The sequence below is a fragment of the Mauremys reevesii genome, linkage group 10 (genome assembly GCF_016161935.1).
Source record: "Mauremys reevesii isolate NIE-2019 linkage group 10, ASM1616193v1, whole genome shotgun sequence".
Lineage (NCBI taxonomy): Eukaryota > Metazoa > Chordata > Testudines > Geoemydidae > Mauremys > Mauremys reevesii.
This window is the reverse complement of record NC_052632.1, coordinates 76405046-76422559: the sequence shown is the minus strand read 5'-3', so window position 1 is coordinate 76422559 and position 17514 is coordinate 76405046. Positions and strand designations below refer to the sequence as shown.

General features: G+C 43.6%; 1 protein-coding gene across 7 annotated transcripts in view; it reads left to right on the top strand.

Annotated features, from left to right (window-relative positions):
* The window catches only part of FBXL18 (F-box and leucine rich repeat protein 18), a 141430-nt gene that overhangs the window by 12003 nt on the left and 111913 nt on the right, over window positions 1–17514 (top strand). For 2 of the 7 annotated variants that reach the window (XM_039491604.1, XM_039491603.1), the window contains one exon: window positions 10511–17118. The exons of 3 other annotated variants lie outside the window; for them this stretch is intronic. In XM_039491604.1, the coding sequence (XP_039347538.1) occupies window positions 10511–10667 (157 nt within the window). In that variant the 3' untranslated portion in view covers window positions 10668–17118. Of the gene's footprint in view, window positions 1–10510; window positions 17119–17514 lie in introns of those variants that run through there. 2 more of the 7 variants (XR_005585491.1, XM_039491606.1) reach the window with 2 other exon arrangements.

Sequence of the window (17514 nt, the reverse complement as noted above, 5' to 3'; positions counted from 1 at the left end):
ATGTCCCAACATCTTTGATGCGCTAGAGATGTTCATATGAACAGCACAGTTGTAACATAAAAGTTGCAGGGGTGAAGCTGGGTTTCCTGGCAGTTGGGTTTTTGGTCATTAACTGAGAAGTAAGAGGTATTACAGTAATTGGATGCTTATGCTATAATGATCAGTGAAATAGCTAACAATGTCGAAACTTAAATTATTGTCAGTCATAAGAAGATTTGGGCAGTTTGCACCTCTCAGAGCTAGTGTGTCAGGCTGTCTACAGAGTCAAGAATAGATTGCTGCCTCAGTTTACGCTTGCTTCATGTTTTCAAGGTTTTCTTCCCATCATAAGGGGTAGAAACCATTTTTATTTTAAACAAAAACTTCAATTTTGGAGCACAGCTCTGTGGTAGGAGGTGCCTTGCATGGCTGTGGAATATATTGCGTCCTGACTCTTGACAACTTTATAACTGGAAGGCTTTGTGTAAATGTTGGCTTGGAGCCAGCTTCAGAAATATAGTTGTCCCAGTTGGTAGCTGAGTATTAATGGTCTCTGTGCGTGTAGTTTATTTCAGTCTCTAATGTAGATGCATATTTGTGAGCTTTTAAACATTGGTATGTTTGTGGTATTTGGTTCTAGCTTCCCTCGCCTGTTTGCTATACATGTGTTGGCTGTGGTGGTCACCTTTTCCTCCAGATGCCTCTGATATAATTTTGTGTCCACTGCACTGGCACACAGTAGAGATTGTAGAACTGATATGGAGCCCTCCCCTGATAGTTCAGCAAACAGGATGACAAGGCCATATTCCCCTCTGAACTGCAGAGGAGACTTAATTACTCACTGTAAGCAAATATGTTTCATGGCATTTGGGATGGGGGTGGAAGGGTGTTCTGTCATTCACTTTTCATGTTGTCCAAGCACACACGAGTCCCTCTTAGGAGAGGAAGGAATTAGAGCATTAATCTGGGACTTGGGAAACCCAAATTCAGTTCCCTGTGCTGCCACAGACTTTCGATGTGTCCTTGGATAAATCACTTAGTATCTCTGTGTCTCTGTTCCCGATCTGTGAAACTGGGATAGTGGCTTTGCCTTGCCTCATGGAAAGTTGTGAGAATAAATATATAAAAAGATTGTGAGGGGCCCAGATTCTTTGGTGATGAGGACCATCTGAGTACCTAGCTAAAAATGGAGCAAATGAGAATACTGCTGTTTCCTTTTTAGATTTGCACATTACCACTACCAGAAATACACTTCTGAAATATTTCAGTCCAGATGGGCGTTAAATTTACTTAAGTGGGCGTTCTGTTAACACTGCTCCACGTGTTAATTCTAGAACCGTACTGTAAATATTATGTTTCATGAATATGGAGCATGACGGTTTTAGATTCCAGTCTGACCAATTCTGTTGAGCAAGAAAGTTTCCTCAGGAGGCAAAATTAAATGCTTTCTTCTGGGATTTGTTTTACCAACTCTTGCTGTAGATTTTAAAAATAGTTGTACGTAGCCAATGTGTCAAATCCTGTTCCAGCCAGACACTTCTATAGCGTTAGGGCATTACTTTCTCCAAGCTGCTTTCCCAGAGTAGATTTCTGAACTGTAGTTCTCATAAATCTCCACTAGATAGAGCTGTGGTATATAGTAGATCTACCACCAATGTTGACTTGTGTGTTGTGGGCCATGTATTTCTTCACCCCAGAAATCTTGCAAAAAAGGATGGAATTCAAATCACTTTTGCATAGTACTTCTACGTGGCACCATTAGCGGGCACGGTACTACACAAATGCTGAAGAGAAGTTCCTTTTCCTGCAGAGTTTACCAGCAAAAAAAATGGACTGCAGAAAGAGGTGTGGTATTAAATGTTTGGCAAATGTCTTACTGGCTCCAGGGACTTTTTTTTTCCCCCTCCCAGTTTATTTTTAATCATTTGCAACTGGTAATACGCAATCTTTAGAATATTAGACCTATAGCACCTATCACTGCAGCAATTTTTAGCCACACTTCAATAGTAAATAGTAGAAATCTCTGAAAAGTCCCTGACAGGACACCATAGAAACAGAATGGAAATGCAACTATAGCTCAGCGATAAAAAGGCCTTTATCAGTGAGGATTTTTGGAATATAACATAACATTGGAGTTAGGATATTTATAGTAATGGGATCACAGTTAAGACTGAGATGTCAGATCAGAGCTGGACAGCTTGTGGTTTCAAACTAACTGCAGCGTTTTGAGGAGGTATGTGATGAAGGGTGGTGATTGCACTGCTTGGTACAGTTATTTATCTCGAGAATGCATGATTATAGTACCCTATACTTGCTGCTACTATTGAAGTCTGCTGGCTAGCAAGGGAGTGGCCAGCTACTCTAGCAGCGTTAGTTACACGGTGATCCAGGGGACTGATGCAGGGTTGGGAGCCAGACACTCCTGTTTTCCAGTCCTGGCCATATAACTTTCTTGTGTATGGCCTTGGACAAGTCTGCCTCTGTTTTCCCATCTGTATTGGTTACCTGTCTCCATAGGGCTGTTGAAGGTTGTTTATGCAGTGCTTTGTGCCTTTAAAATGGTGTGTTTAGTATTACACCAGTGCTGCAAAGTGACTGACTCCACAGTTCTATTCCTCTAGCCACACTGTTCCCAGCAGAATCCTTGGAACTGGAGACTGGGGAGAGAGGAGGAAAAGAAGTACCAACTCATCTTTTCCAACCCCCTGCCAGTGTAGAGTTCTTCCCAGCATTGTCAATGGAGTGCTGTGTCTAGTTTGAATTGACTTCGGCAATAGGACTCCTACCACTTCCCTGGCGTGGCTATTCCACAGTCTAACTAGACGTCCCTGTTAGGAAACTTTCCTAGTATTTAGCCTAAGTCTTCCTCTGCTCATTTTCATCCTTTTCTAACCCTAAACTCTTGGATCCTCCTAAATACTTTCTCCTACGGTGATGGTTACACCTTTAAAATGTTTATCCAATTCCCCACCCCCTGACTCTCCTTAGTTGTCATTTAGTCTAGCTATGACTATTTAATTCTCCCTTTCCTCAGAAGTCAGTCCTCCCACCCCATTCATCATTGTAGCTGTTCTTCTCTGAAAGTCCCTCCAATTGGTCAACCTCTTCCTAGCGAATGCACTTTTTTGACCCACTGGATTCTTATTCCGCATGATGCTCAGTTCAGATTTTGGTTCAAACTCCATGACTCCTATGGATGTTACTGACTTGCAGAGCTAAAGCTCAGGGGGAAAAACCCTGTGAGGGTGAGAAGCTAGTGCAAAATTACTAATCTTTGTGAATTCTGCAAAATTCTCCACCATCCTCTTCTACGCGGCCCACTCTGATGTTGTGATTACCTTGACGTTGCAAAGAGTGGGTATTACTGCGTATGGCTTATGCTAGATTTAAAGCAGAGTCTTTGCCTTCTCTTCTCTCCACTTCTTTCTGACCTTGAAAAACGACCTCCTAGTACACTGCTGTTCTTTGTGAACCCAGTGTTGGCATGTTAGCTGCCAAACCCACTTCACTAGCTTAAGCATATTGTGGACTTGGTCCCTGCCTCTGATTGCAAGAAGGCTTAATGTATCGCTAGACTGGTATAGTGAATCATTCAACTCTTGTTCCAGCTTTCATTATCTGTTTGTTTCCTGCTCTTAGAAGCCCCTGAATCATCCTGTCTCAGACTGAATTAATAATAAACTGCATCCATGTCTGCTTACGTTACCCATTGGAGTGCTTGGTGGGATTTGACTGTATTCTGGGCATGGTGTTGCAACCATCATTAGTACTGCCTAGCTTCAACATGGGCCAGTTACGGATACCTCTCTATGGGCAAGCTAATCTGATTTATAGGTGCATCCCTGATGGGATTTTAATATTTTCTTTTTGGGGCCACCCATCTATCCCCTTTCTGGCTGCATTCCAGTTGTTAGACTGCACCACTCCTCCTAATTACTTGTATGCATGCTGTGGTGGGTACTCAGTTGAGGACGTGTTAGAGGATTGCATGATCTGGACACAGTCCTCCTCAAATAGATCTATAGCCCCGTGTCCTATAGAGCATGATCTCTTACTTTCTCCTGGCTCTGCAGTCCTAGTGGAATCTCTGCCCTGGTACCTCTTTGCGTACATGAACGTGGGTGTGAACGGAAGCGTAACTTCAATGTGTTTCCAAAGTAGAAAATGCACTTACTTGAGCAGCTATTGCAATAATATCTTAATCTGCAGAAGATGTTAAGAAAAAACTTCCCAATGTGTTTCAGCTTGTTCTGGCAGAGTGCTGCTCTAGGACTTGTGCTGGGTGCTCTGGCATCTTTCCTTTGGGTCTCGTCTCTTAATCTCCAACTGCCCTCTCATGTCTGACTGCTTGGTCTGTAGCTCAGTGGGCATCATAACTTCTACTTCTTCAGTACCCCCAAAATCTCAAAGCACCCTATTGTTATGAAGTTAGTGATGTATCATCCCCATTTTACAGATGGAGAAACTGAGGCACAGAGAGATGAAGTAATTTGCCCACACACTCACAGTGAGTGTGACAGATCTCACTCCCTGTTCATATTTCCTACCCACAACACTATCCTTTCCCTGCTGAGAAATGACATTGTGTCAATGAAACCTAGGGACAATCAGCAGGATAATCTGGCTTGTCATTACTTGACTGGCTTCCAAATAGTCCTGTCCACACCCATTGGTCAGAGTTTGGAGGCTGTAATTAAGAGCTTTAAAATGAGGAAAATGATGGGGCTCCTTAGGATGCCATTGGGGACAGCTCGGTCATAGCAGATGTGGGGATGAAGAGACCCTGCTACCAAAAAGCGCTTTCAAAACAGAGCTGTACTGTAAATGTGGCTGGTTTTGCTGAATATGAACAAATTGAGGATATTTTAATGAACCCAAGAATCTTGCTTTCCTGTGAAGCTCTTGACTGCAACTCCTGCTCTGGGGTTATGAGCTGGAGTCTGCTCATCATTGATATTCCAAAGGGGTCCACAGCAAGAATGGCACAGGGGAATTGGCCCATTTTACAGTGGCTACAAACCAGCTTTGTACCCCTCTTGGGAGACTCCGTGAAGGACAGGTAGATGTAAATGGCGCTCTCTGCCTCATGAAAGAAGGCACCTTGGGGATAATTATACCAGCACATTCCAGGGAGCCAGAGCTCTGGCGCAGCTGGAAATTAGCCCTATAGAAGTTATTGGGGTAGGGAGGTGTGTGTGCGCATGCGTGCATGTTTGTTTTGGAGATTGTCATAACAGGGTATGACAATTGAAATTTCCTAGTGCCAGTGTAATGTGCTGGAAATGACCCAAGCAGCAGAACCTAATGGTGTGATTGGAAGGAGGAGAAAAATGCATATCGGTCATGCCACTTAAGATGACCTGTCTGCCACTCTGGCTCACAATCTTTTTTATACTAAATCCACTGTGAACTGTGCAGTGTGTGTGCCCTGCTGCTCACGTGCTTATTGTAGCTTCTGCCATGGGAAGGGAATTTCAAGCCCTGGCATCGCGCGTAGGCTTCAGCCCTACATTTAAATCTCAAATGTCTCTTCCAGTGAAAACAAAACTGCTGGAGTTTCTGGCTTAAGGCGAAACAATGTGCACATATGCACACATGTGGCTGAAAGAAATTAATATGACCAGATATAGGGCAAAATCTGAGTTGTACTGAATTCCCCTTTCCTGGTTAATTAGCTGCTTTCTGAAGTAATGCTCCAAAGTTAGAAGGTGATGTGTAAGTGCTGTTACAAAATGGTAAGTGGGTGTCAAGGAGTCTAAGATTGTATAATTTACACACTGAGATGCTGGCAGGAGGTAAGCTGGAGCATGGTAGGATTGGAAGAATAGTGCAGAGGTTCTCAAACTGGGGGTTGGGACCCCTCAGGGGGTTGCAAGGTTCTTACATGGGGGGTTGCAAGCTGTCAGCCTCCACCCCAAAGCCCACTTTGCCTCCAGCATTTATAATGGTGTTAAATATATAAAAAAGCATTTTTAATTGATGGGGGGGGGGGTCGCACTCAGGGGCTTGCTATGTGAAAAGGGTCACCAGTACAAAAGTTTGAGAATCACTGGAATAGTGGATTAATTCTAAATGGAGACCAGATCCAGTTCAACCAAAGGGTACCCTGCTCCCCCCCAAATCATGGCACTCTTGGCTGCCTACCAGTATTTCTTCCTCCCTATTCTCCATGTAGGGTCCCAAAACTCCTAGATGGTATCCTCTTTCCCCCCTCTCTCCTGTGGATCTACATTTGGTGTCTTTGTGACTCTCCTAGCCCAGGTCCTGAATTTGTGGATTCATGGATCCTGCCTTAATCTTCTAGCAGAGGAGCTGGAGGAGTCCTCCTCTAGTTGCTTTTCCTACTACACAACGAGGGGATGGAGGAGAGGTGTGTAAGTTATACCAGCTTAGCTGCCCTTACACCTACTTACTGGCATGTGTGAAGTGATGTGCCAAATTCAGAAGATGCGTAACATACAGAACCTTTGTTATATTCCTGTGGCGGTCTCTGCAGGAGCATGGGGAGGGGGAGATTTGTTTCAATGCAGGATGTCACCAAGTCCCTTCAAAGCCCCTCCTTATAATGGAGAGAAAATAAGTTGGTACAGTGCCTACCACACTAGGGCCTTTTTCCGAATAACAGTCTCTGGGAGCTACTGCAATTCAAATAACTAAATTGTGGTATTAATAATCTGTGCCCTAGTGTTGCATAATCTTTGCTAAACTTTGCTTGTTCTCAGCTACCTTTCTATGCAACTTTAGTAGGTGGAGTTTAAGGAGCTCATTCTGTTTCCACTTTAAAAGTACATCTGACAGCACATATATGGGTGTTTGCCATGAGATAATGAATTCAGTCTAGTGACTCTTTTGTCCTGGAAAAAATCAAGGAAATCTGATTGAAGTACAGATTTGCTTTCAACTTTTCCTTCCTTTTTGACTTTGCCCATGACCTACATATTGGATCCTGCCGTGCCAGTTGGAAATAATTGAGATTGTAGTGTAGGTTATTTACCAGACTGTTCCTTTGAAAATACTCGTGCTGTGCCCAGTCTGCACTCGCTCTGACATAATTTTGGGGCAGGCAACAAAACTCCATTAACCCTTTTTGGCTAACAGCCTTGTGCAATACATTAAGTGTAATTAAAGGACAGGATAGGAAGGCAAGGTCTTGCATTTTGCTAATGCCAGAATGAATTTTAAGTGTGCCCTGCATCACAATCCATGTGTCCATTTTCGAGCTCCAAGGATGACTATAGCCAATTGCACATCCAAATACATACTCTTCAGAAAGCTGCTTTTGCATAAAGAGCCACTGGGGTCTTGTTGGTTTGAGGCTAAGTATACTGGATCAGAGGCTGCTTTGGAAAGCTCGTCCTTTTCTTTGTTATCCCAGATATCTCTCCCCCCCCCCCCCCCCCCGGGTAAATACTGAAGAGCCAGCTAGTCAATTGCGTAGAAAACTTACTTCCGTGTAATTAATCATGAGGAGTCTAGTTTGGAGATTGATTTGTAGGAGAAAGCAAGCAACAGTCACAATTGTTGCCTTGTTTTCCTTGGAATAGAACAGGGATTCAAGTCTGGAGCTGCAACTCCTTTGTCTCCCCGGCTCCACATCCCCCCTCCATCCAACAGGTTTTCACTAAACACACCATAGACTTTCAGAGGTAGATCCAGTTTGAAATCCATCCAGGTGTGGTATGAGGGAAGAATCTCTTCAAGAAGATTACAGCAGCTATGCTGCAACTCGTTAACTCAATGTCTTCCCCTTCTCCCCATCTCCACCCCATGCCTGGGGTCTTTTAGTGCTAGTACTAAGTGCTGTTCACTTAATCTAGCCCACCTGGCCAGGTGTATGAAGAATGGAATTGCCTGCCGGCAGAGGACGGAAGGAACATGCACACAGCATCTGCAGAGAAGTCTGCTTTTGGGAAATGCTAATCCCATTTTAGCATTATGACAGCAGCTCGTTAAAATTTGTTTTGAAATGTGGAGCTAAAGCAGCAGCTTTGCACGCACACACAGCTGAGAATAATGGTAAACCATGTGCGTTTCATTTTCATTTTCAGTTGCGCAAATCGAACACGGAAAGAATTTGCAGGCATAAACTTGCTGTGGTATGCAATTTACAAGTTTGAGAGCAACATACAGTTTCCAGTTTTAAAAAAAATACAAAATTCAAAGGCATATTTTGGCTTTTTTTTTTTTTTTTTTTTTGCTACAGATCATGTTCAAAGCTCTTCAAAAATATTTACATAATTCCACCTTCTTGGAAGGCATATTTAATGTGTGTTTTTCCAGTACTCTGAGGCAAATTATGTGCAAACTTGGTTAGAGTCCCACTTTTTAAAGTATGTATAAATTCTGTTTGTCGTTTGTGTGGTGTTACAGTAGCATCCAGAGACCTCGACTAAGATTGGGGTTTTGCTATGCTGGATGCCGTGCAAACGCGGAAATAGGAGATAGTTTTTTTTTTTTTGCCATGAAGAGCTTACAACCTAAGGCACCAGTCCTAAAAAGAGATCTGCGTGGGTGGGTGGACCCCTGCACTGAGCCCTAGTACACTCGGGATGGGGATTATTACCGTGGTTCAGCAGGATTGTAGGCCTTAAATGAGTAACGTATGAAGAGCTGGGGGCAGGGGAGGGGAGAATATCCAATATGTTTGCTACATTCTAGTGTTGAAATCATATAAATACCAACTTTATCCAATTGCCTTTGGCCTAGCTATTATTTGCTAGCTAATTTCTTGCAAGCATTGCTGCAGAAATAGGTCCTGAGATGGGAATTGGAGGCAAGAGTGACAGGTTTATGGATCTGTTTCAGGAGATGTTTCTGTGCATAAGGGTTGGCATGGAAGGAAGCACAAATATGTTTGTGGGAGGTGCTCCTTAGATCCATCACCCAGAGAGAAATGCGAGCCTCTCGTGGATCGAACTGCAGCACGATATGTCTGCCAGCATTAATCTTTAATCAGCAACGATTAGACCTCTACCTCGATATAACACTGTCCTCGGGAGCCAAAAAATCTTACCGCGTTATAGGTGAAACCGCGTTATATCAAACTTGCTTTGATCCACCGGAGTGCGCAGCCCCCCCCCCCCCCACAAGCACTGCTTTACCGTGTTTTATCTGAATTCATGTTATATCGGGTTGCGTTACATCAAGGTAGAGGTGTACTCTGAAGTTTCATGTGGGATTCTAGCGCCTGAACTTACGGTCACTCTACAGCCCTGTAATACCACGATGTGGATAATTATTTTAGTGTGATGGGTATGCTCAGAATTGTACAGACACATGAGTAGACAAGAATCTTGGTCTATAGTGGACATTACTACAGTTCAGACACATGATTCACAGGCTGAATGTTAAACTAGGCTTGGCCTTAGTGGGTTTGTTCTAACATGGATCCAGTCTACCCTATAACAGTTAAGGAATAAACTTTGGACACACTGCTCAGGGAGATTGCTATAACCCTGCTAGCAACAACCCATGTGTTTCAATATAGTTGCATAACTGTTCTAACAGCAGCAGTGTAGACATTGGCTCTGCCCAGCCAGCCAATCAATACTAAAAGACTTACCTGTCCTCATTCTGATGGTCTTCTCTTACCCTGTAGTCCCGGCCCCCCCGTGTTCTTGCTGTCATGCACAATACTTGCTACCTGGGCCGGCTTTCATTTAAAAAATATTGCATATGGATTTAACTTCTGTTGTTTTTTTTTCTCCTGCTCCTTAATTACAACCCTGCTGCTCCTGTCTCTCCTGTTGTCACATCAGTCTGCTCTCTATCCAAAGGTCTGTGACGCTCAACGTCTGCTGAACGAAGTGGCAAAAAAATTAGGAGCAGAAGGGGCTGGGGCTAAAAAGATTGGTGTAGAAAGGAGTGGAGGTAAAGGGCTAATAGATATTAAAAAAAATGTAGTAAACTAAAATTCTAGTGGCAAATGTGGCTATTTGCTTTTGGGTTTACTCAAACCTGGAACTGTGTGTATCCGTCACAGGCTGTTATGTGGCTTTTATTAAAAATGAGACTGTTGCCAATGTATTATTCTAACACTCATAAAGTATCTGCAGTGGTAGAGCTTTCCTTTTTCTCTAACTGCCGCGTTTATCCTCAGTATGCTATACAACTGACCCTTCAGTGATAATCCCAGGCCCAATCCTAGGGCAAATCCCAGACAATTTAGTCCTGATTTTGTAAAACCTGCAGTTATTTAGTGAGAGTTTAAGTTGCTACCCACCAGCATCTAACCCAGCTAAGGAATGTCTCATGCAAAGTTCTGAGGATCCCTTCCTCCTCTTGCAAGATCTCCATATGCTTCCGAATCTCCATTTTGAGATTGGATCAGGACTCCTTTCAGACTCCTCCTAAATTAGCCACATGGACCCACTGCAAGGTAATAAAGTCCCACACAGGAGGGAGAACTTGATTTCCTGTCTCAGCAAGACTCCCCTTCCTCCTCTGCTGCCTCTTGCTCTACCCATGCGAGTTTTTTCCCTTGTCGCAGAACTAGCATTTCTTCTTGGCTAATAACTTGTATCTGATTTAGTTTCCAGGCAGACCGCCCTGCATTAAATGTCATCATTTTCCCTCTACTACATGAGGACTTGACGGAGGTCATCAGAGATGTCCCCATGATGCACTTGGATGAAATTACCTTGTTTAAAAGCAGAGTGGCTGAGGAACCTCCAAACCTGTGGTGGTGATTATGCCATAGCACATGTAGAACAGTTGGGATGAACATGTGAAACAGCTTCTTATTGGCCTGGATTCCCTCTTCTTGAGCTTATGGCCGCCTTACGAGATGCTGTACAATCACTTTAAATCAGTGCAATTGAAAAGCAGAAGAGCCTGGACAAACTTTGCTGTGGGCAAACACAGACCTTGCGCATAAAACACAATATCAAAGCCTTTTGGAACCATATGGAGATTTCCTTGTGGTTTAATAATAAATCCCTCTTTTACTTTATATTAGTAAAAGGTAAGAGAAACTAACTGAAAGAATGCTCCCATTCTTACCCTTCACCCCCTGTTGCCTGATATATTTCTGTAGGGTTCCTGTGTACTTTGGTGGTATGCACTGTTGTTTCCTCAGTGATCATTCTTTGCTTGAGTCTGTTATTATTGGCAAAATAGGAGGCCTGATTCTGTGTGAGTTAGTGTCCCTCAGTTACAATGGGCACAAAGGTGTATTGCTCAAATGAAATGCATTATACCTCTTATTATAAATGTGTGTACATAGTTACACACGTGTGATGAGAAATATTTAAGGGTATTATCTTTTGAGAGAAGTACCTCAGGTTTTTTTTTGTTGTTTTTGGGTTTTTTGCCCCCAAAGTAGCAAATCATGATTGTTAACCTTTCAAGCCCATTGCTACATTCTCCTTGCTGTTAATGTTTTGGGCTGTTTGGCTTGCGGGGAAGAATTCCTCATTTGTGTCTTGTTTCCTCTCTAGATTTCACAAACTCCATGTTACCAAATCTCCAACCTGAGTCCCATCTACCCTAAAAATAATAAATCAACAGTGGTCTAGACATGTTAGAACACTGTTCCAACTGGCAGCGTAGGTGGGAGCCTAGTGGACCAGCTCTATCCCCAAATCATGTGCATGAGCATGATTTCAGAGATTTTATGGAGTATTTTCAAAGTGCAACTTCATTAGCCTTGCCTGCTCTACTGAATGTCCTTAGGAATTTGTAGTGGGCTGGATCACTTTTCAGAGTGCCTTATTGATGTAGCACTTTCTAAAGGGACAAATCGCCGTGCCAAAAGCCAAAGTGTGCGTAGTTAGTACAAATGTTCTAGGTGGTGGTAGGATTTCCCTTGAAGTGGAATATTCCATGGTAAAATATGGGGCTAATCTTTTCCTTAGAGATTATCCATTTGAATTTGAACAGTTTCTATCCAGTGGTATGGTAAACAGCTGTGCTGTGACATCACTGCTTGAGAACTCAGTACGTCCATGGGTGACATCACAGAATCAGCTAGTCAGTGTTTCCTACACAGCAGTGCCATAGTTTCATAAGCAGTGGCTACTGGGAACAGTGTCAAAAACATCATGGTTTCAACGGGTGGATTGGATAGCAGAACACATCTTTACACAGGCTTCAGACACTTTTCTCTAGTCCTCTTCCCACTGCTTAAAAATGTCCAGACCTGTTTATCCTGCCCTACACGTTAAATCATGGGCCAGCCTGATGCAACCCATATGTGTACAAGGAGGACCTAACTATACGTGTGCTCATTGATACTTTCTCAGCATTAGCCATTTATTAAGAGTGAGGCTGTATATTACCAAATTAACCCATATGAGCATGTTTGTTACTCCTCTTTGCTTTAAGCGCATCAAGTAGTTAATTATTGCCTTCTCTTTCTGTACACTTTCTTTTCAGCAGCCCCTTCGCTGAGCGGGACTTCTAGATCGAAGCTCTTTCCCTTTCCCTTCCCACAGGACAGATTGGCTAGCAAGGGTGTGGGAGTGTGAGCTGCTAGTCTTGTAGCTATTAAATAAATAAGCAGATGGGTTTTATGCTTTTACGTGAGGCAGGTGCCCGGTAGCATTTCAGCAGCTTTAGCCAGAGCCCTCACCGCTGGGCCACTGGATGAGGTGCTCCAGAACTAAACTAGGTTTCCAAAATATCCCTGACTTGTGGGGGGTTTCTGTTAAGCATAGGTAGGTAGCTGTTACCCCTTCACTAGAGTCCTACCACTGTTTTCTATCTAGTTCTCCAGAATCCCGTCTCTCTCTTCCAACTTCTTCTTGTATCTGTGGCTTGGTGAGCCCCTTTCTTTGTCAGTCTGGGCTCCTTTCTCCCTCACAAATCAGATGTACTTTTTTTGGGGGGGGTGGGGGAGGAAAAGAGAAAAATAAATTACTGCTTTGTCCAGGTGAGGCCGCTCTGTGCAGTTGCTGAGCAGATCCCTTCTCCAACACAGATTATTGGGATTAGGTAATGAGGAGATACTGAAGCATCACTAAAGTTGCATTTCTTTTCCTCCTGAACTCCTAGCAATTTCAGTGTGGAGCAGAGGGGAAAAGCTGAGTTGTTACAGGTCTGGAGACAGTTCTCTGCTATTCAGTCCATAATGGAACTATCCTAGCCAATAAATAGTGGCCTCAAGTAGTGCCTAGTGTGGTGCCTGAATGATATAGGTAAGAACCCTTTTGCACTTGGGGATTTCTCTTTCTAACAAGCAATGGGGCACTTAAGAGATGGCTCAATGGATTCTAGTTACGAGGAAACTTCCAGCTCCCGTTTTCTTCCTGCTGGAAGGATCTGATTTCTGTGATATCTGCTGAATAGGCAGAAAAAAATCGATTCAGATCTGGCTCTATTGTGTGTTCTAATAGGTCCATGTGTTTCCTAGTCCTTTCTTTTAAAAACTGTGTTGGTGTGATAAAATATGTTTCCTGTAGGTCAATTCCTTTGTAAAGAGATACTGTATTCTTTCCTACCTCTAGGTAAAATGGGAGTGGATCCCTTTATCAAGTATGTATACGATCATTATTGTATTGCCTGTGGCATGGTGCTTAGACATCTGTGTTCACGTGAGCAGGTCTGTGTTCTTAATATGAACCGCAACGTTCAGAATAAGGGCTAGGAAAGGCCAGCCAGTCACACCTCCGGTCATGCTAAAAGGACCGAAAAGAATCCCCATCCCCAAACGGTGGGACCGTGCTCTGCATCCCTGCTACAGAGCCTCCTGACTGTGAGTGAGAATTTCCGCCGCTTCTGCACTCCAGGCAGGAGTCACCAGATGTTAATAATGTGCTTATTTTCTCTAAGTGCTATTTTGGCATCGGTGTTAATTACAATTTATATTCTGCAACATTTACACTGGGAAAAGAACCCACCCTAATAGTCCCCAATTGGCAGTGCTGGGCTATTAAACAGAGCACCGTATGTTCCGAGCAGAGGAGTAGATGGGATTCAAAGCATAGTCAGCATTAAGGTTCTATGTGCGGTTTTTGGGGAGGGCTTTTATCGTTGTTCTTGTTCCCATTTTTTCTTTGATACAAAATGCCCTTTTTCCTTTACTCTCCATCCCCTCCACTCCACAAATTCCTCCCTGTCATCTGTGGAAGTCTGCATGAGACGATCGTCTGACTGACCCCTGAACTGCATCAGGTGCCCTTCCCACAGGGGCTGCTTCTGCAATGCTCCCGGTCCCTGCTGGACAGTGAAGGCGCACCAGTTCTTAGTTCAGAACTCCGACCGCTCTGCTGGCAGTGGGCTCCATTGCTAGCAAACCATTGGGTAGGCCACAAACTCCCGTTCTTTGCAAGTGTTTGGATGGATGCATTTTGACGCTAACAGGATCGGGATGCTAAAGTTAAATTAAAAGTTACAGTCACAAGATCATTGATGCCAAAACATGTTTAACAAAATGGCTTTCCATTTCTGCTGCCTGGTGGGAGTCTAGGCTCTTTTAAAGTGGTTTTATCTTTTGGTAAGGAGAAGCTGACTGGATCAAATGAGTTGAAAAAGGGAATGTAATCCTGTTAGGGTCTCTTTCTCTGCTTTTTGGCAAAGCTCTGTTTGGGTTCTCTTTTGGCACCTTGTTTAAAACCCTCCCACCCACTCTCGGTACAGCAACAATATGTCACGTCATCAGGTTTCCCGAGTGAGAGTGAGGCTAACCTGTCACCCTGCGGTGTGGCACTTCAGCAGTAAGAAAAGAGATTGAAGAGAATTGAGACAGCTTGATCGGTTGGCTGGAGCATCGGACTGGGAGCTGCTTTTCAGTCTCCTCTCTGCCACTTGCTCATTGTGTGACCTTGGGCAAGTTGTTCAACCTCTCTGGGTCTCAACTCCCCCGTCTGGCTCCCAGCTCACATTAGGCTACTGTAAAGCTCTAAAGTGTTGTCTGTCTTGGAGGACAAACAACCGAGGACAGCGCTAATTTAGGAGGAGGGGAAAATGGGATGAAGTAGAGCAGCTGTCTTGAGTTTCCCAAGGTGGAGCGGAGTCCTGGTGCTGCCAGCTGCAATCCCAATATCAATATCCTGATTGTCTCAGGTGACAGAGTTAAAAACACACAATAAAAAGGGCACTGGGGAGCTTCCCAACAATGGAAACTGCTGTTGAGCATTTCCATTCCCCGTGAAAGGCCACATGAACCATATACTACTAACACTCCCACAGGCGGCGGTCACCTCCCTCAGCTGACTGTTACTGGGACTTACCCTGCTGCTGGCAACGGGCTGCCCCATGACTGCCAGTGACTGTGGGCTAAAGGAATTCTCCATTGCTCTCCTTGTATTGAGAGGAAGGAATGAAAGTCTTGCAGATGAGTGCTACTGTAGGGCTTGCCAAGAGCCCTCAACTCTTGTTTATTCCAGTGAGAATTGCGGGTGCTCAGCACCTTGTAGGTCCAGCCTTTCACTTTTTGCAGTGGGGTCTCCTAACTCAGAAACAAAATCCCGATACTTAATTTAGCAAAAAATTAATACTCCAGGTGATGCGGTAGCTTGTCTGATCTGCTCATGGGAGACTAGATCCTGGCTGATGCCGTGTCCAGCCAAAGCCTTTCACTCCTACCTGGAGGAGAATAAGCCTGGAAAAGGAGCGACGTGAACATGACTTGGCTATTGCAGAGGAAAATCTCTCTCCATTGCAGGGTCCGTAGGCTGCCTCCCTGTTCGATTAGATGTATAGGCAGCCAGGGCTCTCTAGCAGGAGAATCATTTCCATAGAAACCGATTGGGATGTTGTAGAGGGAATAATGATTAATAGCGAAGGGACGTTGCCTCAGGCCCTTTTCATTTTTTCGGGGGCAGCGAGGGACGAACCAGAAGGAAGCAGAGCCCAGGTAGGGGGAGATGCAGTCTCTAACACTAATGAAAAACATCTCTTCCATTAATTTCCAGGCCAGCTCCCCTCTTCTCCCTCCCTCGGCGGCTGCTTTCCAGCATCCTTTGAATTTTCAAAATGGCTAACCTGGTTAGAAGTAATGATAAAAGGATGGATGAGGCCTGGCTATTAACATGGTTGCTGTTAGCAGCAGGATCTCAGCCATAAAACATGAAGCAAGGGAGACATTGACCTTTCTGCTGTTTTGAAATGAATGGAGACATCAATATCTATTGTTTTCAGTGGCATTGACCTCTGACACTCTCACTTCTCCGTCTCCCTCGCTCTTTTATTTCCTCCTGATGCTTGGGGAGAGGGGTCAGTTTGTACCATCTATTGATCCTGATCTTACTTGGTGATAGGGAAATAATTAGAATTGTAAAAGATCTACAACATACTAGCACTATATATACACACACATACATACATCCTCCCCCCCCCCCCCCCCATGGAAATTCAAAACTCCTAGATCTGAAAGAAGGCCGATCAATTTAGGTTTATTTACTAAATGTTTTTTATTTTAGCTTTGTAAATGCTCAAGTGTAGCATTTTATGTTATTGTCACAGGAGTCTGGATGCCTGGTGCCTTGTTTTATTTATTTATTTTTTGTAAGTAGCCCCTCTTATGTGAACAACTTCTATGCACTGAGAATGTGAAATCAGGCATTGCTAATTAGCTGTATGACAATTAAGTAATGTAGCACAAAACCATTAGGACATCGGATTTGTTTTTGAAGTTTCTCCTTTGAAGTGGATGCTGCAACTCTGCCCAAGGCTGCTAGGGAAATGTTTTTTTGTCAGAATTGTCTTTGAAAAATGTCAGTGTCAAGTCCCTGTTCTGTTGAGAATCTCCCATATTCACTCCTATATAAACAGAGGGTGAAACTTTGTTGTCAAAATGTTGAATTTAAAAAAAAGACATTTAAGGAGCAGTTGGTCTCTAAGTAACATCCCCTTTTTTGGTATAACTGTTGCTGGAACCGTTGTTTCGGCTTGCTGTACGAGAATTGTGTTACAATGAGTATGTTACACCAATAATACGAAAGCTAGAGGAGGCGGCTCCCAAAATCAAGATTAAGCCTGTGATGTGCTAAATGACACCAGGAACCCAAGCAGCCTGTTTGCAAATGACTGACAAACTCCTCAGTTTTAACAGCTCCATCTGTGCATTTGTTTCACATTTGTATTTACAGCTCGCTCTTTGGTCGTAATAGTGAACCACATTCTCAATGTGCAATTTTTCATGTACATTTGTGGCATGTAAAAGATTTCAAATAAAGAGTGAAACTGATTTTAAAACAGGTCCAGTTCATTGCCTCCTGCCTTTTTATTGTCTTCAACAACAACGAGAGGGGGGAAAAGAGACATGTTGCTAAGGGGCACACGTTTGTGTTTAAAGTTAAACAGAAGCGATATGGGTATGTTAAGGACCGTATTGGTACTGGCTACAGCCAAGCATGCTGTGGGTAGGAATGGTCTAAGCTTTCAGTCACAGCTCTGCTAACCCACTTCAGTTTTGACTTGGAACATCCCTACTGTTTGCAGTTAGGGGCTCAGTTATGTATTTAATGGAGACAGGTGTTGGCTTGTATTTATTTAGCACCTTTCCTCCCTGGATCACAAAGCACTTGACTAAATAAACTAAGCCTCACACGGTTGCTTGAGATAGGGACTACTCTTGGTATACAGATGAGTAAA